At 43.7% G+C, this 24,489-nt stretch overlaps 1 protein-coding gene across 2 annotated transcripts in view; it reads left to right on the top strand.

Moving 5' to 3' along the window:
• Positions 1-24,489, top strand: part of C2CD2 (C2 calcium dependent domain containing 2) — a 38,294-nt gene that overhangs the window by 534 nt on the left and 13,271 nt on the right. For both annotated transcript variants that reach the window (XM_056329967.1, XM_056329968.1), the window contains exons 2-8: positions 2,045-2,143; positions 12,361-12,480; positions 12,902-13,003; positions 16,831-16,953; positions 17,257-17,377; positions 20,400-20,508; positions 23,523-23,584. In XM_056329967.1, coding sequence (XP_056185942.1) covers positions 2,045-2,143; positions 12,361-12,480; positions 12,902-13,003; positions 16,831-16,953; positions 17,257-17,377; positions 20,400-20,508; positions 23,523-23,584 — 736 coding nt within the window. The remainder of the gene's footprint in view (positions 1-2,044; positions 2,144-12,360; positions 12,481-12,901; positions 13,004-16,830; positions 16,954-17,256; positions 17,378-20,399; positions 20,509-23,522; positions 23,585-24,489) is intronic.

The following is a 24,489-nucleotide window of genomic DNA, read 5'->3' as shown; positions in this document are numbered from 1 at the left end:
CCGCTCCTCCGCGCCCGCCGGGCCGGGGCTGGAGCCGGGGCCCTCCCGGCCGTGGGGCGTCCGACCGGGCCGGGCCGGGCCGCGGCGGGCGAGGGTGGCGTGTGCCCCTGTGCCGGCGGGGGCTCTCCCCGCCCGGGGCGGGGGGCGGCGGGGGGGCACTGGGACTGGCTCCACAGATCTGTCGGGGCGCTGCCAGGACAGCGCCTGCCTCTGTGTTACAGCCTCTCCTGTGCATAGGGCGGTGTGTGTGTGTGTATGTGCGCATATATACGTGCGCGTGTGTGCACAGATGTGTTTCCGTGTGAATGTGTATATCCGTATGTATACATTTGGTGGTGGCTTGGCAGGAATTTGCAGGAAGGGCCTGGCTGGGGGCAGGGAGCGGGTGCACGAGTGGGAGCAGGGAAGGCAGGGGGGGCAGCTGTGACCCTGGCCCAGGCAGCCGGTGACATCGCTCAGGTGCGGGCAGATGGAAACGACAGAAACTTCCCGGCCTTCGGTCGGTCCCTCAGCAAGTGGCTGCCAGAGCTGGGCTCCTTCATGTTCTCTTGGGCCAGGCTCGGTGTGACGCCGAGGGCTGGTGTTCTCCAGACAGCGGTGGGATGGTGGGCATCTCAGGTTTGGTCGGCTTGCTTTAAACCCAAGTCAGGTAAGGTGCACAGAATGTGGCACCCCCTCCCTTCCCATCCCGTCCCGCCCTTCTTGTGAAGGGCACAGCCTGGCATCCTGCTCATCGGTTTGCAATGGTATGCCCGGACCTAAGAGGCAAGGAGGTTAGGTGAGACCATGGCAACCTGATTCCCTGGTCCTGAGGACTGAACCGTTGTTGTGTCCGTGGAAAACGCTGAGGCTAAACTATCTAGGAAACAGCACGTACCCAGGCCTCTGCATTTGCGGACAGCCCCCTCCCTGGGTCTAGGAGGTTCCTTTGGCGGCCCCAGAGTGCTTTCTTCTTACTTGTCAGGGGGCAGCCTGGGCGAGAAGGAAGAGTGGGGCAACGCGTGTGTGTGAAAGATAAGGAAAGCAGGTTAATGCTTTCCAGACCTTACAACAAGTTAGAGCTGTGGAAAGAAAATGCCTTTTCTGCCCTTTCAAGTTGCATAGTGCAGCTGAGAAAAGCAGCATGGGTTGTGCTGAGAATCAGAAGTTTGTCTTGTGCTTGTGGAAGAGGAGAGCCCAGACAACTTGGATACAGGTGCTAGGAACTGAAAGTAACTAGAAAACAGCGGCAGCTTCCTGTCCCAGACCAGAGACCAAAGCCACTTTGACTGGGGCATGTGCACCCTCCCTCCCCAGGCGAACAGCTGGAGCCATCTCTTGCCATGCGTTCACTGCCTGGCACTGCAGCGTGGCGTTGCTCCCGCTGTCAGGCTTCCAAAACTATGTCAGCAGCCCACAGCTAAAGAAATTCCTGCGAGCAAAACAACCTCGGGTGACGAGGGAAGTGGCAATGACCACTTGGTGTGGGTAGCAGGTGAAGAATGCAAGTGCTGATGCCTCTGAAAGTGTTACCTCACTGCCAAAACAGGTATACGCCATCTTTTCCTTGCTGTCTATGTGAAGACTGAGTAGCTGTCATCACTGCCTGCTGTCATACACAACGAAGGACTGGGGAGGGGGTGGCTTCTTTCCTCTCTTCTGCAAGATGATATTTGGGGTTTCTCAGTTTCAGCATAGCCTAGGTCAGACCAAAACCACCTTTTAAAACTACAGCACTGATTAATCCTTACTCAAGAAGAGCAGTTTCACTGAACTCTGTCGCTGCTCACGGGCTTCACTCTGCACTGTGCTGGGTACCTTGATAGTCTGCTACAGAGAAAGATGACATGATTAGGCGCATAGTTATGTCTTAAGTATAGGTTTTCAGGCTCTACCCTGTATTATGTAGTGAGGTGTCATGCAATTAATACATACAAATGTTAACATACATTTGCAATTCTGTCTCCGGTTCTTCCAGGAACTTCACTGGCAGCGCTGTTTTATCACTTGTTTTCAAGCAGTGTGTTCGTCACCTAATGATGCTTCTTTTTTTCTTCTTTCTTAGGATTCACTGTTGCTTACATTTGAGGAAGATGACCCACCAGAACCACTTGAGCTAGAAGTTAAACAAGTTGTTAGTATTGTAAAGTCAGCTCAAGAGAAGGTAAAGTTTTGTTTTGTTTCAGTTGCATGGTTTTGTTTTACTTTTTGGGCAGGAAATGTTAACTTCTCTTATTAGCATCAGTGGGAGTTTTATTTGCCAGTACTTCTGTACCCTTGATCAAAGTTTGTCAACACTGGTAAGCGGCTGCCTCTCTAATGAACCTGTGCAGACTCTTTGCATTGATTCACTGCTTTTGCAAATCATGAGCAGAATGGGCTCCAAAGCTTCTACCACATGAACAATAACGAGTGTGATGCCAGGTTTATAGGTACGCCTTCAGTGTACTCATAGAGCAGCCTTCTCCCCCCACCCCCATGATTGGTACAATGGTTCCTCATCCTGTTGCTGAAGTGTGGGGTGGAGACTCCATGAAGAAGGAAAGTGATAATTCTCCTCTGGGACAGGAAAACATCTTTGCCTTTTGCTGTTTGCGGGGCTGATTACAAGTTTGCTTTGAGTTGGGTAAGGATCGATGGAACAGGGGCAAAGTCCTGAGAGTGAAGTCTTGACTCTACTGAATCCAGTGTTCAGTGGGGAGTGAATGGTCTCTTTCTTCCTCTCCCACCCTACATACTCGGAAGTGGTTTAGTACATGGAAAATTAAGATAAGGCAGAATGTGGCTCTTGGAACAGAGGAAAAATGCATTAAAAGGGGAAAAAAAAGTTTGTATGCTTATTAGCCATGACAGCTTCTGCATATTCATTCTAGTGTCTATAACTACTAGTCACACCTGAACTGAGGCTCAGCTTTAGGCACCTGTATCGAATTAGCCTAATGCTTTTCTTACAGTTTTGCTTTGTTATTTTGGTTTGCTTGTCGAATTTAGGTGTTAAGCAGCTCTACTATGATTCCTTTGACACCTATGCATGCTTATCTGCCTGATACACAACTTACAGGCACACCCTGATTGGTGGCAGCTGGGTATTGCCAACAAGTAAAGTTGTTTGTGCACTTGTTCTCTCTCTCTTCCTCTCCACCCTGCACCCCAGCAGTGCGGCTAGAGAGACTGGAGTTGGTAGGGCCGTAGAGTTGCCGCTAGTGTTACTCTGTGCCACTAGAAGACACCACGGTGGGAAATTATAAGGAGAGGGTACTGCTAGGCCTAAAAAGTGGTGTGCTGCATAATGTGTGAAGCCAGCAACCAAGGGAGATCTGCTACAAATAAAAGTCAGCAATTAACAGGACAAAACCCATGTATCTTGCAGTGCGTGTCTAAAATGTTGCTGGAACGGCTGCAAATGTGTTTGCATGGGAGATGACCAGGAGGTTTTGATCTGCTGGCTGCCCCTGGTCAGTGTCGAAATTCAGGGCCAGCTCTGTGCTGAGTGCTGCCTGTGGCTAGACCGCGATGAGAGCAGCATCTCAAGGCTAAAACCTGCTTTCGTCTTGCTGGCATGCTAGAACCAAGGCACAACACTGCAGTCCTGGATTTTCCTAAAGTTCTGTTGTACCGCTGGGAATGTCTCTGCTGCAGTCCTCAGCTAACTTCTGTGTTGTTTAACTGTAGATTCCAACAGCTGCTGTAGCAGCAAGGTATTTTAGTGCCCGCTGCACCCCATGGGCACCTTAACCTGCTGTGGCAGCAGAAGGTATCAAGTGCTGGCTCCACGGCAGCCTCAGCCTGAGGAACTGCTCCCTGCTGTAGGGCTGTTTTCTTGCGCTCCTTTACCTGTGGCTTTGCAATCCAGCACCCTCCCTTGTACAGTCTCTGGTCCTTGGCTGGCTTTGGCTTGAGCCATTTCAGTATGTTAATTGAGCTGTTATACTGTAGCCAACAATCTAATGCGGTTTTGCAGCAGCTTAAACCAATATAAGCACATATAAAACTGTATCTGATTAAAACATGTTTGCTTATGTAAACTGGGTTGTTCTGAACTGTCCCAAAACCCATTTCCATAATCTTTTGCACAGCTGCTGGAAAAATTTCTCTGAATTATTCTCACTCCTTCAGTTAAGATACAACCTAAGTATTTGTTTGGATTGCAGTATACAATAACCTTAGAGTGGCACTCTGGTAGCTACTTTCCCTCCTTCCTTAAGTGTATACCTTTCTCTAAACACCTCAGGAGTCCTCTCATATAGTAATTGTCTCTTTTACATATTCCTCAAGTAATACCAAGGGTCCAAAGGTGGTGGTTTTGTGGTGTTTTCTTCCCCCTGCCCTTACTCTTCAAACTCTTAATCTTTGCACATGAAATTGAAATATCTCTGCAGCTTGTCCAAACCCAAACTTCTGATGCATGTTTGTAACTCACTGCTGGTGCAACTGGCTCTGAATGTAGTTTGCGACCATATGCTGCATGTTTATCAGTGTTGTAGCATCCCACAGAGCTCTGCCCATGCCTGAGGCATCAGCTGGCACAAGCCTCTTTTCCTGCAACCGGTTCAACATGCTGCTTTACTTGTAATCTGTATGGCAAGAGCATATAGGTACCTTGGTTCAGCAGCCAGGGCTTGATTTATTGCATGTTGTTTCAAATATGTATTTGACCTTGCATCAGAGAGGTTGTGGTCATCAAAGGAAGTGGAGGATTGAGGGTGAGAAATCAAAATAGCAGTAAACATGGGATATGTAATACTTCAACGCAGCTGTATGCTTATAGAGCCCTGTGGTATGTCTTTTGTGGTGGGTGGTCCTCTGTCCTCTTGAATGCTGGGCCATGGAGCACTGCCAGGTGACGAGCCTGCCTGGTGCTGGGAGCAAGCCTCCTGCCTGGGAAGTCTTGCTATGAAACAATATGGCATTGCCAGCCAGACTGTAATTACGATGTTACTTCTGACAGCCCTGTTTATGACCAGGACACAGGGTAACACTTGTAATCCTTAGGTATATACATACTGTCCTTGCCTTAAGAAAGCTGGAAGTTGTAAAACTGTTGTACACTTCACAGTGCAGTGCTGCAGACATGGTTGGGGAAGCCACTGATTGTCAGCTTTGCCAGTGCTGTTGTGCTAGGGACAGAGCTCTCTGTGGCTGAAGGTTACACCACACTGCTTCTTGACAAAGCCTCTATTTATACATCGCCTTCACTCCAATTTTGGGCCAGAGCCTAAACATATAGAATGAAGTGGCCTGTTTTCATTGTGTGGTGTTGGTGGTTTTGTTTTAATAAAGTAAACATTAGGAATATTCTTAGCTAATTCTGCCGGCCTTTCCATTACTGCAGTCTGTTTCCAGAGGCTTTGAACTTCACAACAAAAAAGGCAACAAAAGATGATTCTCTTGTTGGGGACTTGGCACAGAGGGTTTTGAACGGAGCAGGCTACAACAGAAGTCTCCCTTCTTTTCCTGCTTCATGCTTAAGTAGAAAAGGGTTAAATGCCCTTAGAGTACCATTACTTTAATATGTGATAATATGTTTCTATACAAGGAATGACTGTCGTGGATCACAACATGCAACAGTAAATATGAAAGCTTCATTAATTTTTCTGTGAGACTTCAGACAAGCGTGTAGGTGTCTCTAGAGATGCGTTCTGCCCTGAGTTGCTCCAGGAATGGGTTTGGTGGACTTGGCAGTGTTAGGTTTACAGTTGAACTTGATGATCTTAAAGGCCTTTTCCAACGTAAATGATTCTATGATTCTGTGAATCTGGCTGAGGGGAATGGTGGAGAGAAAGGGGGACTGTTTTGCAGGCTTGTGAGAAGTCCTGTTTTCTGCTGAGCTGTGCAGCATGCCTGAAGAGGCCTTATTCACCCACACAGCTGTCGTAGCTTCAGCTTGGCATCACTTTGTCTGCAGCCACCCTGCTGTGAGCTGGCAGCCTGTGTTTGTGCCACACTGGGGCGTCGCGGCTTCCAGTTCCAGTTGCTTTGAAGCAGGTAGAGACGTTTTGCAGCAAAGGCTGCTTTCTGCTTCGGGAAAGACTGGATTCTCATTGTAACCGCTCCAGTACTAACTGGGATCATTCCTGGTTATGTACATATGTTATTTCTGATTATTTTTGGTCGGGGGAGCTGCCCTGACAACCATGTGCAGTTCCTATTGTCTTCTAGCTCCCTGTTGTGCTTGAAAAGCAGTCCCAGAGCTTTGCTGCTTTAATGTCAGGGTTTTTTTTTTACAAGACTAGGTGGAATCATGGCCCATGCAGTTTTTTTTTTTCTTGGTGGTTTTTTTTGTTTTGTTTCTATATTCATATAATCCTTTATTCTTAATGTATTTACTTTTCTTCCATGCTGCTTGCTGTCAGTAAATATATTGGGAAGGAATTATATTTCCTTCCAGCCTTTGTTTAGCTTGGCTAAGTAAGTTGTTCCTTAAGTCTCCTTTCACAATGTTGTCGTACCTTGTAAGTCAACTCTGTGCACCCATTCTTTGCAGCAGCTCCAGTTAAATCCATTTTCTTGAACTTGGTGGCTGAAGTGACACCCGGCTTTGCAGGTGAGGTCTCACCATGCAAGGAGATTACTGCTTCTTTGTGTCCCTGAAAGTACTTGATGTGTTTTAGGCTTCTGATCTGCCTCTCCCATGGCTGCTTGGTGCTGTGACTGACAATGTATCCAGTTCGCTCTTCCCTTGGTGTTCTCCCGGTGATAAGCTGCTCTCTGCCTAAGCAGGATTTGTTAATTCTCATACACACATGTTCTGTACTTTGAATTGCATTTATCTTCTAGTCTTCAAGGTCTTTCAGCTTTTCTGTGATGCCCTAATCTTCCTTTATATTACTGCTTCCCAGCTTGCTTTCCTCAGCATCACTCTTACTTTCAGATTTCTCCTGAGGGGTTTTGGATGTTAACTACACAATAGGTTGTGTGCCTGACAGGCTCCTTTGTAAGTTGCCTCCAGCTTTCACCTCCCTTGTTCACTGTACTGTCCTTTTACTTTCAAGCACATCTCCATTCACCTTAACATGGGAATGGTGAAGTATAAGCTTAATTATCAGTGGGGTGGCCCTACTAAAATAGACAAGACAAGATAATGGATCTAACCTACTTAAGAACTGAGTGTCTTGTTGAAGGAAGACATCAGACCGGGGATTTGTTTGCTTCAGTGGAAATAATACTGGTTTTGGCCCTGCCAGGTAGCCTGCCTGTCTTCCTGCTGCTACTGCAGTTGTGGGTGGGCCTCCTGTAGGCTTGTGCCACATCTGCCAGCTTGGTACAGTGGTCAGGGATGCCTTAGCACCCCAATGGCATGATGTGCCTGTGTTTTTCTCTCCAAGCTGCTGTAGCACAAACTGGCAAACCTCTCCTATGTGTTATTGTCTTCTGTTGGTCTCCATATCTTCACTATGCTGTCTCTCAAATGGTTTGTAAAGGCTTGTGTGTTAGTGAGACCAAACTAGCAAGTCTATTTTTGGTATTTATTTATTTTCCCCCTTCTTAAAAGTAAGTATTGCTTTCGATCCTCGCACCATTTGATATTCACTGAACTTGTTAGACATATTGAAAATTCTTTCTGTCCTGTCTCTTTGTACTCGCTACTTGTTTTATCCTCCCTCCCCTTTTTTCCAATTCTTTGAACTTGTACGTATATGGATCTCAAAGGAGTGGATACATTCACATTTTATCAGTTTCTGCTTTGTTGTTGCTGACGTGGTAACTCTCTCTCCCCTGTACTCATTCCATCACTCACCCTGCTTCACCCTGGTGTTTACCATTGTTTTTTAAAACTGGTCTATGGTTATGTCATTATATTTGCTGGCAAATTCGCATTGATACTGGCTTCTAAAAATCTGCCCCTAGCTGTGGCAGAGTTAGATGTTGCATTTGTCTTCTTCCCTGCGGTCTGCGTCACTGGTAAACTGCTTGGGTAAAGAGGGAATGGTGGAGAAGCTAGAGAAACCCCCTCAAAAAGTTGATGCAATAGGCTCTGGTAACCAAGGAAGATCATGTAATTCTTCTTCTGAATTTTCTTATGGTGAGGTTTTAAGCTGAGCACACAAACTGTCTGTGTGGCCATTGACAAGATAAGTTTTCCATGCCAAAAAAAGAGCCTTCTCCTTCTCAGAGCAGTACTCCCAAATGTGGGAAAAATCTAATAGCATACTGATCCATGTAGTTGAGATCAAGGCAGCTTTCACTGTGTGGCTGACTCACGGAGTATACTAATTTTCTTGTGAAAAGATTTGTATTACTTGAATACTATTGAGTAACCTCAAGTAACTTGTTCTTTCTGGAAATAAATACCAAATGCAGTAAAACTAATTTCCTTCCAGAAAAAAAGGAATCAAGGCTTATAATGCTGAGGGTTATACACATGCATGTGGTGTGGTTGCGGCCTGGGGAGGGTGAAGAAGACCTTCTCTGGTAGGGCTGTGAGAACTTCCCCCTGACGCCGTGGCCCTTCACCCTCCCTTGGCCATGGGACAAAACCTGCTGTGGCGTGTGGAAGGGGGAGGAAGGAGTAGTGAAAAGGCCATGTGTAATGCACAGATCAGTGGGGTGCCAGTGCCAAAACGGAGACCTCAAGGAGAAGGGGACACCACGTGTCAGGAGCAGAGCCATTGTGGTGCTCCTTGAGATGAAACGGCTTCCACTGCTACTTCAGGAAGGAAAGAAACTGAAATTTTGCAGCTCTATCCAGAGGAACCACAAAGGGAAAACATCAAGATATACAGGGGGCAGGCAAAGCAGGAGGAAGGGCTTTCGCAGCTGTGGGTAGACAAGTTTGAACACTTTTTCTTGAGAAAAATATTTGCCTAACTGTAGTGCTTTTTCAGTCTCCTTTGTTCGTGCAGAATTATTTTTTTTTTAGGATAATTGTACTAACAATTTTAGGTACATATAAGGAAGGTGTGTTACAGCATCTGCAGCTCGTTGGAGCCAGGTGCCTGTGTTGGGCAGATGGGGAACAGAGCCCAGCCAGGTCAAGGAATTCAAGGAGTTTTGCCACAGCAGCTCACCCACATTGTAGGCTAGTGCAGTCAGGGATGGAGGCAGGCGAAGGGGGGCGGTTGGAGGGTGTTGAGGTGATAGCAAGAATAACCCTGGCGTGGGGGTGATCAAGTGCCAGGAGTCAGCTGAGTGTGAGGAGGGGTGGTGGAGTGCTGAGGAGGAGCAGGGGCACAGCTTACTTGAGGAAGAGCTGGGAATCCCTTCTGTGGGAGATCCCCCAAGTTCATGGAGAGACCTTCCTTAGCTGGTGAATGGGATGTTTGTGCCGGGGGAAGCTAAAGCTATGGAGGTGCTGGAGGGAGAAAATGCCTTGGTCCTGCTGGTACAAGAGACCTGGTTGCTTTGTGCTGCTGTTTCATCTCACCCTATTTCTGCTGATTTAGGAGGTCTCGTCCAGATGTAGGATAACAAAAGAGAGCTAGGTTGTGACTCCTCTGGGAGTCCAGAATTAGCTGGCCACAGCTGCTGTGCGGTGGTGCAAGGGCTTAATTTTTAAAAAGCAATTTGTTGTAAAAATGACAAGTTTTCTAGACTCTGAAACACAAAGTGTTGATGAATAGGGGTGTCCCTGTTAAGGAGGAGTGGGAGGGAGAGATGGGGAAGATAAATGAAGTTGAAGAGCAATTCTCTTCCGATCAGCCCACGTGCTACTGTTTTCTTGTGAACTTCTATCCTTCCTCTTTCTCTCCCTTGTCAACCAGAAAGTGGTGCTTTGCCTGACCCTCCCTTCTGCTGCTCGTCATCTGTGCAGAGAAAATCAATTTGAGGAAGCAGGTTGAATGGGGGCATGGAGGAAGAGGAGCATAGCACAGGAGGCTTCAGTATTTTTCTTCATGTGGCTATTCTGGGGAAAATGGCCTACATATTTCTCCTCTGGTCTGTCAAAATCATCCCTTACACTTCTAGAGGAATGTCACTTAAAAAGGGAAGTGACAGTTGTGTTATCTTTAATCAACTTCTCACCACTTGTGGCAGCATCTTAGATGAAAACCAAATCACTTTCTCTTCAAATTCTATTCTGGAATTCTGCTTCTGTCAGTATTCTGACTGCATAATCTATCCCACTCCCAGAACAAAGGGATTCACCTGATATGAAGACATATGATTTTTCATTAGCAAATGTAGAACCCCATACCTTTTTCTGACTGGATTAAAAATTAACAGACTTCTGTACCTGAAGACCATAGTTATTTTAATGAAACTGAGGGGAGGAGGGAAGTAGAATTGGTAGATAATTTTGGCAGAAAATAAATTAATCAAGCAGACTAAAAGCCCAAACCCTACTGGTTTGGACTCCTAAAGTAAAGGTACAAATACAGAAAAAATAGATTTAGCATCTCTTGACAAGGTGTAGAAAGAAGAGTGAAATTTCCAGCACCTGCAGTGTTTGTTTCCATCCTTCACTTAGAAGTAAACATGATTAGGAAAAAAGAGGCACGTGAACTTATCTACCAACTCTCCTGCCACACTCTTTTTGTTTAAACAGAAAACAACTGTGTACTTGGCAACCTGGCTCTTAGACATCCAGAAATTCCAGATAAATGGGTCCACATCGCATATACAGCAAGTCCAACTTGTTCTGAATGCACTGAACTACTTATGCATGTGTGAGTGAAATGCGCGTGGATGAGAAACCACTGCATTTAGGGCATGCAATTGTCAAGGGCTTTTGCATCAGGCCTGTCCTTTTCCCTCCTCTGCCCTTGAAAAAGAGGGAAGAACCTATTAATTTTTCAAGTCTTAAAAGAACAACCATGCCAATCCATCCTTGTGAATGAAAGGAGTGATTGTGATTCTGTGTTTCAACTCAACTACAAGTAAAATAAGCAGCCTAGGCTCTTTGGTCTTGTTACCTTTTAAAAATGCTTAAAAATTCTTTATGTTGTATCATAGTAGTGGGTGTTTGTGTTGATTATGTGGAATTAAGGGTCAGAAATCACTTCCAAAGGAATTTAGACCTTGTGGAAGGGGAGAGTGAGGGAAACTGCTTTGTCCACTTCTGAACTGTAATTTGCAGAAGACAAACCTGAAAAGGCAAATCTTGTTGCTTGTGGGTGTGGTTGGGATTTTTATTTGTTGTCCATCCCCTCCCCCTGCTCCTTTGTAATTAAGTCTCTACCTTAATGGATGTGCTCTGAAGCCCTTGATAATGCTCTGATCCTTCTTAAAATGTGTGCTATAGAGCCGAGGGAGATGAAATACATTTAAGGAGAGACTGATAAGGATCTTCTGGAAGGTACATGATTAATTTTAAAGCCTTCAGCTTCTATTCCAGTGCCCGTAAGTGAAGCAATAAGTGTGCAAATATAATTTAACAGCATGAATACTGTTTCCGTCAAACAAATCTTGTAGCGAATTATTTGTCTGTGCATTGCATTAACCTGGTTAGCTTTGCCTGAGTCAGTCTAAGGAGGGCTCAGCTATCCTTTCCAACAGTGGAGCTGTGGGGACGGTACCTACAGAGGGACAGTGACAAGCAGCTGTCTTCAACCAGCAAAGTTGTTTGCAAAGTGAGCTTCTCTCCCTGGTGTAATGAGTGATTTCTGACTTACGTGCCTGGGGCTTTCTTGTGCCACGAGGTGCTTTCTGCACAGTCCGGGAATTTTGCACAGCAGGTCCAGCACCTGAGTCAGTTTGCGGAGGAGAGGGAGGAAAAAACATTTGGTGTTTGTAAACTCAGTGTGATAACAAGTTAATTAGTGCTCAGAAAAGTGAGGGAGTGTATTCAACAAAGTCTATTGCAGTCAAGTAGCATACAAAACTTTTCCCAGATACTTAGCTGTGTCACCAAATTTCAGGGCCTTTCTTGGTTCGGTCAAAGACTTGAATAAACTTTTAAAGGCTCCTGCCCCTTTCCACCCCACTGGAACAGGAATTACTCAGACAAAATCCTCTTGTGCAGCAGCAGGGTTATATCAAAGTTCCACGTTTTTAGAATATCACTAAACCAAATATTGTTTGGTAAAGCCATGGTAGGCTACTTAGTTTGGAGCAGGTATTTTGTGTCCCTTATGCAAAAGTGCGATCTTTGAGCTTTTAATATTTAGATATGTGAAGCACAAATGAGTCTTTTGTCAGATGAGGAGTTATTTTTGTATTGGATGACAATACAAATTTTGGAAAATACCAGCGCTTCCAGGTATTAAATTCTGTGTCCAGAAGTGAACACTTGAACTACAGTTTTTAGAAGTGAATGTACTTTGGACATTGGGATGTTAATGAAATTGCTTAGAAATCTCCAACCTCTGGAATTTAGCTTAGTTCTGGTAGCTTGAAGTCCTTCCTTTTCTAGTTCCTTTCTTGCATTTACCAAGTCATCATCTGAAGACTAATTTTTTTTTCCCCTTCCTTTGCCTCCTGCCACCCCTTTCATTTCTTTAGGTGGTTTCTTGCAACGTTGTGGGAGATTCCGTTAAATTTGTTGTCACTGTCTCACATACTTCGCCTGCAGCTGCGGAAGGTCAGTCGTACAGTGTGAAACTGTCTCCACTTCACTTGCAGGTAAAGTGTTAAGTGTTGTTCTCTCTCTTTTTTCTTTTGTTATGTCTCATCTCACAGCTGAGCTGAACCTCCTGTTTGCAAAATGCATACAAGCTCAGCTTAACTCCAGCAAAACATTCCATAATATTACAGTTTCCCTCTGGAACAAATGATAAATTCATAAATTAAGCCACCTCTTGAGGAGACTGTGCATAAGTAACACGTTGGGTACGCTGCTTGTGTATGGAACAACAATTCGCTTGTTTGACTGGCATGCACTCTCAACGGTTAAGTAACTTCTGCCCCCTTAGACCGTCACTTTGAATTTACTTACTCAGAAACTGGTATCATTCTTCCTTTGGTGGGCCTTAGTATGGAGCTTGACCTACAATTCTTTACAGGACACCAGAATGCTCTCTAATAACTGCTTTCCTGTCCACAGCTTCAGCTCTACATGAAAGACAAAGGGGAAGATGTCAAAGTTGAGTGGTTCCTCATTAATGCTGATGAAATAAACTTTGAAATCCAGCCAATAGTGCAGGAGGTCAGTAAGTTTTACTTGTTGTGATGGTAGAGAAGATTGGTCTGTGTCCTTTTGGTAAACCCAGTGTAATGCTTTAGCTTAGCAGTAGAAGTGCCTAGAGCAAAGGTATCGGGTGAAGCTGGAAGAGCTGAAGCAAAAATGCCTGTTCCTTTCTGTCAGCTGCCTTTGGTAGAAGCATGGGGCAGTTACATGTCAACAGTGCTGTCAAGCTGCCTCAGTGAAATCTACCATGGCTCATCCATCAAAACCCTACATCTCTGAAATGTAGGAACATTTCTCAAGGTTACTGAAGCATTAAAGATAAATCAAATCTGAATCTGACAGACAAGTGACTTTGCAAACATTTTTAATCCCAATTCAAATATGTGAAAAATGTCTGTTCCTAAATACCTTCTCTCAGAGTGCTTCTAAAATAATTTTAAAAAAACCAACTGTAATGGTATTCCTATCAAAGTAATTACAAAGTTGCCCCTTCCTTAACTTAAATGGGTTTTGAAATCTGGCAACAATAGTTCAGAAACAGCTATGAAAAAATACAGTTACTTAAAGAAACAATGGATGATCTAAAAGTGTCTTGATGCTTTTGGAATTGCACTTTATCTTAGTATATAAACACTGATTCATCGGGGGTTTTTTTTACTGGGACATCCCCTAAGCGAGTTTCCTCATGACTCAGACTGTCTTCTGCCTTTGGCTCTTCACGATATATTTTTTTTTGGCACAGATGTGGTTACTTAAGCCTTTCTTACAACAGTGGGTGAAGACTTGCTTGTATTATGTGAAGCTGGTTTTCTGAGTGCAGGCCTCGTTAAAAAGTAGGTTTATTGTATGGTAGACCTGCTTCTAAGCACCAGTACTGAGCGTACCAGATGTAATAATTTATTACCACGGTTTTTGTACACAAACATGTTAAACTCCTAACTAAAGACAGATGAGTCTTTTGAAGTGTGTTTTAATATAGATTTTACTGTGCATGCATAGCAGTGTGAATGACCTTCACGTGTTGGGATGGTATGCTGATTATCCACATATTGAACAGTCATTAAGTACTTAACTGACAAATGCAGATGACTCTGGTACTTCACAACCTGCCTTTTGAGAGATGCCTGAGTCCACAGCTGCAAAGGAGTTGCGACTTGTTGTGGTTTGCCCACATTCTTAAAATGAGCCTGTTAAGTTTTTAGTAGTTAAGGGCTTTATGTTGACTTCAAAGTTTCTGTTGGCACTTAGGGAAGGGGGGAGGCAATAAACAAAGACCTAAAACCTGTGAGCAGCCTACACCTCGGAAATTGCTTCAGCTTCTCAACTTAAATGTCAGCTTTTGTGTTTTGTTTTTTCCTCTTTTGGAAGCAGTATTGTGCATACAAATAAATACCCTTACTTGATTGTGATTGTTGACACAGTGGTTTTGTCATCAGTCAATAATAACCTGTTTTCTGCTGATCACAGCTGGGTGAACCTGAGTTGTGTTTGACAACCTGGCTGACTGGCAGGGCTTGGATGCGGTGCCTTCATGTGCTGGTGTGCCCCAAGCTGCCACGGTAGCTGGCGGTACTCCCCTAGCCCATGTAAAATGCGTTGGTTGAAGCCTTTTTGAGTGGCAGTTAAGCCATTATGGCTTTCCTTGTAGAGGGTGTTGTGATGGAACATTACTTTCCAAGTAAGGATGGCTAAAAATGAGGTTGGGCTGACAGGAGGCTCTTTAACGAAAGCCCTTTCCAAATAACTATGGAAACATCAGAAAATACCGATGAGTAGAAGTCAAATGACTTGACTATTGTTGCTATTGTTACCATGAACAGCAAATGTCAGATTGTGTTGATGTCCAAGCGAGAGGCAGCTGGGATTTTAGAATTTGACAATATTTTTCATCAAACAGTGTTTAGGTAAGGACAGGGGAGAGAAATTACCTCCAAAACAGCGAAAACTAACCATGATTTATTTGCTTATTTAAACAACATTAAGTAATGAAATTTCTGATACTGAGGCTTTAGATAGCTTTAGACTTTAAAAGTAAAAGAGTATTATCTGCAAGTTGTAGAAATCTGTCACTGTCTCTTTCCTTGGTGGTTGTTCGAGGGAGCACAGTGTGAATGAAAGAGTTTCTGTGGAACTGGTCGATGCTGTTGCATGTTTTGAACTGTAGCGACCTGTCATCAAAGGGCACTTGGGTAAGAAGGCAGTGAAACAGGATTTCTGTATACAGCATTCCTGGGATTTTTATCAAACACCCTGAATGTTTCTGTAACACTTGGGTAATTGGGAAGGGGCTGTTATTCCAAGTCTGTTTGACCTGTTGTGCAAGCTGCAAGCATACCTTTAGGAGTGCAGAAGTCATTGTGCTATCATTCTACACCTGAGAAAGGACTGGAGGCTTTAGAAATGACAGATTGCCTCTCCTGCCGAGAGCTGTCTGCAACGGGGGAGTGTGGTGCAGGGTGTCCAGAGTGGCAGAGCAAAGCCTGTGCTCTGCCCTGGTGGCAGAGATGCTGTTGTTTGAGACTTCAGCTGTTACTGCCTCGCAGTTGTGCTGTGTGGCTGCAGCAGCGTGCGTCAGGTAGCACTGAAAGCTGATGGTGCACAGCCGTAGTATTATCAAAGCTGTCTGCTTGGATTAGGCCTTCAGTCCCCTGTGGGATCTCCCTGCTGTGCAACTCAGGTGTCCTTGTCACCAGTGTACCTTGTCTTTGCAGCAGGGCCTGTTTGCTGGCCATGGCATGCTGGTTATAGGCAAGCTCCCGTCAGACAGCGGCATGCGGAAGGGTACCTTTTTTCTGCTTTATGTGATTATTTCATTCTCCAGCTGTTCTGTATCTGCATCTGTCAATCAGTTCCCTTTCCTTTAAAGCCTTGCTCTGTAATAGTGAAGTCTCTCAGGTGTGGTATCAGGTGAGAAAAGATGGATAGGTCTTCTGTTGCTTAGGTCAGGTCTTAGTCTCCTTCTTCAGTCTTGTCTTTAGAAAAGAAACCTCACTGAGATTTCTCCTGTGCTATCTTCAGAGCAGTTGGGTATCAGACTGCCCTTTCTGTGATGGCTTAATTTAAAAATCCATTCCCTGTAGGTAACTGAGCAAAGAGACTTTCTGAGGAGCATGACATGGGAAGCAGGCTTCTCCAGGAGCACAGGGAGGGCAGGGGTGGGTCACCATCTTCATACACCTTACAGTTAATTGTGTGAAGCTGTGTGTCTAAGCAAAATCTGGTCTGTTCTGATCCTTCAGAGATAGTGGTGCTAAGCACAGACTGCCATGAGATTTCTGAATGGACAAACGTACAGGTCAGTCCCCCCAGAGCAGCATGACTGGTATCTGTCCATACAGTGCACTTTGCAGCAAGGTTGAATACTTCCAAGGGATGCTATAGTGTATTTTTTTTTTTTTTTAGCGTGGCACAGGATTAGCTTCTTCTCAGCTGTTGCAAGCTGGCATAACTCCCATTAAATCAGTGGAACAGTGCCGATCTGCTTATCTGATGACCTGATCTGCTCTCAGAGTGCAAAGCAATACAAAAACTTTAAAACACCATCACAAGATATAAACTGTTAATGAAACTTTTGGTTTTGTGGCTAATAGCTGTGCCTTCCTAACTCTCAGAAGAGCATGTGGCTTTTTCAGTGTGTATTTCTAGTTTTCATTTAATGCATAATATAAGAATTTAAGTAATTATTTGCATGATCTCTTGTAACATTTTGTTGGCAACATAAACGATGTCTGTGTCTGAAAAAGTAAATGGTTGATAGCTTTGGTGGTTTCAGTATACCAAATTAAGTTTTGCCTTAACTTCTTTCTTCTGAGTCTAGAGAAACGTGATTGTTTGTTTCCTCTTAGGGACAGGCAGCAGGGACGTGTGCAATATCTGAAACGCTCAGAGATGTTTTGAAGAACCTCTTTAGCTCGGTTTCTCCATCTGTAGTGTTGAGTACAAGGCCTACAGATATAAAGGAGGTTCAGGTAAGTCTTAATCCTACCTAAATCTTTTGACAAAAGTGTCCTTCTGCTTAGTGTTTTAATTATATGTTCATGACTCACAAATAAATAAGTTAACACCATTCAGTGATTGGAAACAAGTGGAATGCGTTCTTTGAAACAACATAGCCTTTGGCAGTGAATCCTTTGTGGTCGTAACTCTCATGTGGCTACCTGTTGATGTTACCCCCCATGGCATGTCTGCTTCCCTGTATCAACGTGACAGAAACTAAAAGTACTTTGTATTTGCATATGTGTGATCCCTCTTGTTTTGCTTGCTTTTCACAGAATGTACACAACATAAGCCTTCTCCCTCAGGGCACTAGTCCGCCTAAACCTCCAAGGGCTCATGAACTCAAACTGCTGGTGAAAAACATCGCGGTAAACCTAACTGATCACAGTGCTGCAGGTAATACAGCCCGTGCAATGCTGCTCATTTTCAGGTTGGGTTGGGTTGGGTTTTTTTCCCCTTGTGGCTGAAATAATTTGGAAGCTTTGGGTTACAACCTTCTCTCAAAAGAAGATGTAAGAAATTGCTGTACTCGGAGAAACAGACTTAGTCATGCTTGTACAAAACTGTGTATGTGTTGGTTTATTTGAGCATTTAGACATCTTGATCTTCTTGTAAACAAATCCATCATTGTTGACAAGAAGTTGAAATGACCAATTTATAAAGTTGCTTGGTTATTTTCTAGATTTTAGCTTCAATTTCTAGAAGTTACCACTTTGGGTGTACCCAAGATGAGGGGCTGAAATCCAGCTCTCCATTAACTGTTAGTGATGACATTGGTTTGGTTCGATATTACCTTATTGTTACAGCTGCCTTTCTTACTTTTGAGTAATTTGCTGATTTATCGTAAACTCTCCTCAAAGGTAGTGTTTTGTTGTCAGGCATTTTTTCCCCTTAATAAAGTATGTCTGTGGGTAGGGGAGGGAGTATCTCTTGCAAGTGGAGAGTGAAGCCGAAAAGGAGGTCACTGCCTAGTGAAGTTGCAGTGTTGTTTTTTTGAAAGAAGCACCAAGCCTGTCTCGCAAGTATTCAGACTTCTTCAAGTGCAAGCACGCCTCCATCACTGATTGAGGCATGAGCAAGCATATTGCAGATTTCGTCAGCAGTAATACAAATCTGAGGCTCTGTTATTTATGGTCGCTAACAATTCTGTAACAGTCTTTTCAATGGAAGCTTGTGGCTGCTAAATGGGGCAAGGCACTGGTTTTGGATAAATATATCCTACTTACTGTATTCATTTTTTTAGTTAGATATAATATGTTTCTGCCCTAGACTCTTGCATAATGCTGCTTTGGTCATTCTCATTGGAAGTGATTTCCCTAAAGCTTTCTGCAGACTGTTTTTTTAAAAAAACAGATTATTTTTAAAGCAGTTCTGAAACTCTTCACAGTGAAATGTCCTATATAAATAAAGCTGTGCTGGAAACTATAATTTGCAGGAAAAGTCATTCAGAATTCGTTACTACTCTACAATTTTGTAGTGCAAACTAAATTTTTCAAAACAGCAAATCATTTGGGCTGCATTTAAAAGTCATGAGATACCTTTACGTGCATACAACAGAAAGTTCATCTTATGGGACATCTCTGGCCCCTCCCTGAAAATGAGAGCAAGAGGGGACAATTAATGTGCTGTACTCTGGGAACCCAGATATTGGGAGGCAAAATCACCGTTTGATGTTTTAAAAGGAGATGGAGAGATTTTGGTGGTTCCCTAGCAACTCTGGTAGTGTGAACGCTTTGGAACTACGTATGAGAAATAAAGCTTCATAGTGGGGTTTAGGTGTTACACTTGAAATCCAGTGGAAATACTGTGTAGCTGGGAAGATGCTAGCTTCTGGACATGGCTTGCTGCCTTTTAATTTTTACTCCCTTCCCTTTTCCTGGCCTTGTCTTGCCGCAATAATTAATTATCCTGTTGCAACTCTGAGACTAACCTGCATAGATGCATTGAGGGTTGGGAAGAGGCAGTTGTATGTGTCTTGATCATTATCATCCTATAAACCATGGATGCTGACATGGTTTATAGGAGCTTGTGGCTTTCCCATAGATATGTTAGTTCAGCTGGCGAGTAACCAGTAGCAGAACTGGTCTCTGCTTATAGATGATGCACATTTTTATCTCCTTAGTTTGTGTATGTAAACAAAGATTATCCTAGATTTAGTACTATACAGTCCACAGTGTATCATCTAGGGCAAAAGTGATTTCTGCTGTTAAGGAAAAAATTGTTAGCTGTATACAGCAGGGTGTGTGGGGCAGAAATGCTGAAATACCCTGTTCAGTATCAGTTGGTCAGTGACTCCAGTGTAATTTCAGGCAGAGCTATACAGGCGTTTCTGCCCCAAGCTGCTGAGCGCTGCTGGCAGCCAGAGCAGGCTGCAGTGACATATGGCTGGGTTAACAAAAAAACACCCCAGGTTCATTAACTCAGGCTCAGCTCACTGTGAAAGCAGCTAAACTACTTACTCCAGGGTTAGCTTGGATCCCAAATACACAGTGCTTTATCTCCTCTAATAACCTTGCCAGGCCCAAGCTGCTTCTGTGCCTCATCCAGCCCTGATGCACCACTAGAGGACAACTGAGACTTGATGATAGTAAATATAAGCCTAGATTCTTCTGGAGAACTGGAGACAGCATATCTTTTGTTTGCTTTTAACACAGTTGATACTGAGCTTTTTGCTACTTTCCTTGACGTTTTCAGTTGGTGGGACTGAAATGGTTTCTTATGCTGTGAAAGTTGTACAAAAGAAATTGTTTTAAAGGGAACACGGTGTGCAAACTATTTCCCCTTGGAGCAGCAATATAACTGCTCTAATATGCCAATTTGCTGTGCTATCAAATTCCAAGATCAAGGTAGAGATAATTCTGCACCAGTACTCTAAAATGCCATGAACTTGTTAAAAACCGCAGTCCATAAAGCCATTGTTAATTAACACCACTGTCAACATTCACTGGCTAGCAGAAAAAGCTTGCTTTGATGTCCAAAGAAACCACTGTGACTGTGGCCAGTAGGAATTTTGAAAATTTCTGGGTTTTTTAAAGCAGCTGAAAGCAACTTTACTCCCTCTCCACCACACACCCACACTGCCGGCTCTTTGCTGTTCATTCTGTCTCCCCATCCTTTTTGATTCATTTATGCCTGTACTTTTTTACTTCATGCCAGAATTCAAGTCGGGTTATCATGTTTCACACTATGTAGAACAACAGTGCATAAGACAATGATGCAATCTTGACCATTGCCATTAATGTAGACGGTATACAAACTGAGGGAAGAAATTTATTTTGTGGCAGGTGAGAAAGTGTTTGCAGTAGTCTGTTGCAAAGCACAGTATGTTAAGAAAGGGAGTTCTTCACTTTCTTTTTAGTAAGTGCACCTCTTGGTGATGGAACATTAATAACTGGATATTATTTTCTTGCCCTTACAGGCAGCACAAACCTTGCATGTATAGTTCAGTTGAATGACCCTATGCAGAAGTTTTCCAGCTCTGTAGCCAAAAATGCTGCAAATCCCTTTTGGAAGGAAGAGTTTATCTTGTAAGTAACTTATGTACTGAGAATACTTTTATAGTAAAGCATCTTTTTTTACTTAAACTATGTGAGGTTTTTCAAAGAAGAATGGCATTTTGAAATACAGCCAGTCAGGTGGCCTTAGAGAAATCTGGAGCTGGTAGGGACCTCAGGATGTCTAATTACCTTCTGCATGCATATGAAATCAAATAGGTCTGTAGGTCTTTGCTGGTAGGTATCTGGTTCTAGTAAATGACAGCAGTAACAGGCATAATAAATCACCCTGTGCTTTCATACAGTGCCAGAAAAAAGCACTGGCAAGGTTTTGAAGTCACTTTACCTTGAACACTGCATTTGAGGAAATCTGATGTCTCTCCATTCCCTTCCCTGAGTGGCAAATGTGAATGTGCAAAAAATTTGACCATCTAAAAGAATGGTGGCTGTGATTAAAAAGGAAGTGTAAAACTAACTGTAGATTTTTTTTCTGTAGAGCCAAGTGGGACTTTTGGGCAGCCTGCACGGTATTCAGTGATTCACACAGCTTCTGTGTATAAGGTCAAAAGTGAGCAGTTCTAAAACTATTTTAATTTCCACTTTCTAGCAGCAGAGCAGAAATATCTGCTAGCTTCTGTATTGTATGAGTTGAAGAAGGGGGAATCACTGATGGCAGGGTGGACCAGAGGGATGTTTCTCTAGTGGCTTTAAACACACACACACAGGCAGGCAGCTTCCCAGGGGAATGGGGTGGAGATGCTGCCATACAACCTACTGTAGATACTGCTTGCTTTTTTTTTTTCTATCAGGATATTAATGTGTGAGGCATTTCACACACAGTGGAGTGAGTCTCTCTGATTCTTTCTGTAGCTTTCCTCTCTCCTCTTGGTTACATTTCTTATATTTCAGAGAGTAATGCTGCTTATTTTCCTGTGACATTTTTCTTCACTGTCTAGTCACAGCCTGACATCTACTGTATCCGTTCCTTAGCTTACAAGGAACTGAGCTTGTATTTGGACCTTTGCCTGTCTGTGCCAAGTGCTTTCTTCCTCAAAGAGTGGTGTACAATTCTGTGTGCTTCTTCTCAACTTGAAGGAGGTCTGTCTGTGGAGTGCACAGATCTTTTCCTGCCTCCTCAGTGCAGTCTGCTGGACTGCGCCTGTCAGTGTTGTGGAGCGTGCACTGCAGAAACAGAAGAGCTGAGGGGAAAAGTGACAGGGGCTGCTTGATTTAAAGGAAGACACCAGGATCGGTCATCACAAGTTGTACAGGACTTGGAGAACACCAGACCTCTCTGCATGTCTGCAGTGGGTGGAAATAATTAGAAATCACTATAGTCAGCAAAGAAAAAATTGGAACACCACCGAAAGGCCTTACCTTTTTATATTGTCTGAGGGAGGTATGTGCACCTGGTTCTTATCCTGCTGTCAAGTGGAAAACCAGCTAGAAAGCTCTCTTCCTACAGACATGCACAGTCCAACGACTTATAAGGTCTGATTTTAGTTACGAGGACCTACAGCTTTTGTGGAAAGCCACAGCTCAGACAACGTTTTTCTGTAACAGTGTGCTGCATCACCATCAAGACTTAAGGATTAACATGATGCAATTTCTTCTCCACAGTGAGAATGGGGAAAAAATGCCTTTCTGTAGCAGCTTTCTATTCTGGAGTATCTCTAAAGTGCTTCAGCCACTGGGGCTGTGAATCACTTCAGCCATCTGTTGGTAGAACAGCATCCGTGCTTGGTGTTGCAGAGCAGACACGTTCCCAGCAGTTTCAGACAGGAAGTTTGTAAGAATAATACCCTTTCCAACTAAAAGTGCAGAGAGAGGGCAGGCAGGATGTGATTAAGTTGACTGGAATTTGGCCTTGACACTAGGGATAATGCTGGGTTTTCCGCACTGCTTTTCAGAAGTGCATGAGGTAAGCTGGGGGACTTTTACAGAAAAATGATCAAGATTTGGCTGCAAACCTTCTTTCAAGTTCATCCCCATGCCACCCCCCACCCCCCATCCTTTTCTTTCTCCAAAAATGAGAATACCCACCAGTCTGAACACCAGTGTACCGACCACTGTGTCAGGCTCTGCTTTAGCTTCATGGGAAGAGCAGCAATAGTATCATCAAGGTGCTTCCTTTCAAGTTTTGGAGGTATGGGAGAGGATGGTAGCGGCAAAGAAAAGCTTACAACCTGCTACATAGATGGTGTCCCACAGCATCTAATGGCAGTGGGGTACCTGCAACCAAGATCACACCATCCTGAAATGGAGACATAAAAAAATAAAATACCTATGTGCGTGCCCTTAAGCTTTTTTGGCAGTACACCGACTGAGACGGTTATAAAATCAAATTTTACTCAAAGGTTCATCAGTAGGTACCCAGTTTGCTTCACTGTCTCAATTAGAGGAAAGGGTCTGTATCTATTGTGTAGTCCATCTTACGAAGTACCACATATGCCAGTAATTCTGCTAATAGTTCACATCAGTTCTGTCACACAGAAACTAGCTCTTGTTATCTTGCAACATCCTTGAGTCTTATTTTGAAAAAGTAATACTGACTCTTCTCACATAAGACTGTAACTACATCTATTTACTTGCATCTATCCTGCTTTTGCAGGACACTTTCCTACTTTCACACAATACCGCACAGCTTTGAACGGGTTGTTGATTGGACCTGTTCCAGCATCTTGTCTTACAAATTTGATCCTGCCAGGAAAAACTAGCCTCTTACTGTTGTGGTGGTGTAGCAGTCAGACTAAGGACCAATATCAGCTTGAAGGGCAGTGTTTGTCAACTACTGGGGAGGTGAAAAGCCTCTGAAATCTTAGGAAATCAAAGTTTCCTTTGCCCATGGTTTTCTGACTGTGATCCCTTTAGTCAGTCTTACCTGAGGTCAGAAAGATACGATGCACGCAGGTTTAGCGCTGCCTGGCTTCGTGTGGGCCAAGAAAAGTTAGGGTATTGGCAACCAGAATGGGAAAGGGGAAAACCTACGTGGAAAGGAAAATCTGCTCGCTTGCAAAGACCTAACATTAGTTTCATTTACTTTACAGTGAACTAAGTGCCAAATCAAAAGCATTGCAACTGCAAATAGTAGAAGATGGAAAACTGGATAGTAAGTATTAAAACTGAAATTTTTTGCATGTTCAGCTTGTGAGCATTGCTAAATGTTGACATAAGTCCTCTTTTAGTTCTACCCAGCTGTACAGCCAAACAAGAAGCTGTCAGATTTCTGAACCTGCATTAAAGCGTAGATGTCTGCTGCTAGCTTGTCCTGGTAGTGAAATCAGGTATGCCTCAAGCGTGGCTCTAGGCAGCTGGAGGGGGAAAGAACAGCTGTGGAAGAGAGATCAGCTAAAAATAGCCAGCCAAACTTGTATGAAACAGGCAGCTTGGGGAAAATTTATAATGTAAGTTTATGTTTTTAAACTCTGTAAGCCTATCTTCAAATGTAGGTCCCAGAGTGGAAATCCATGGAAAATCATGGAGTTCTTGGACAACACTGATTGACCTGGGTTAAGTGCTGCCCATATACCCCATTACTTCCATCTGTAGTCATGGACAGAAGAGAGAACATCTCTGTTTTCCTCTGAGTTAAGGTTACATAGAAACCTTGTTTCATTTTAGACTGTAGACATACTGAGTCTTCCATATGCTCATATCCTAATTTTTCAGCCTTCTAAACATTTAACGGATCCACCGTGAGCAGTGTTGGTTTCAACTTCAGCTTTCCAGGTCTTTCTGTGGCTGAAGGGGAATCATGAGTGTTAATCCTAAATCCTTCCTTTTCAAGCCCCAGAGGCTGCCTAGCAGTTACCAGGTATAAAACACACTAATTCTGATTATATTGAATTAAAGGTAAAACATGGGGGCTGAAACATTTTTACTACTTAATTCTGTTGTTGCAGTTTGCATTTAGCCTTCAGTGGCAAGAAAACCCCTTCGCTGAACTATTGCATTTGGTTTATTTGGAGAAGTGTTACCTTCCTGGTGGGGGGTAAGAGGTAGATGGGTGCTGAG

This window comes from Falco biarmicus, chromosome 2 (assembly GCF_023638135.1).
Source record: "Falco biarmicus isolate bFalBia1 chromosome 2, bFalBia1.pri, whole genome shotgun sequence".
Taxonomy (NCBI): Eukaryota; Metazoa; Chordata; class Aves; order Falconiformes; family Falconidae; genus Falco; species Falco biarmicus.
Note: the sequence above shows the minus strand (reverse complement) of the source record. Positions and strands in the feature narration are given on the sequence as shown.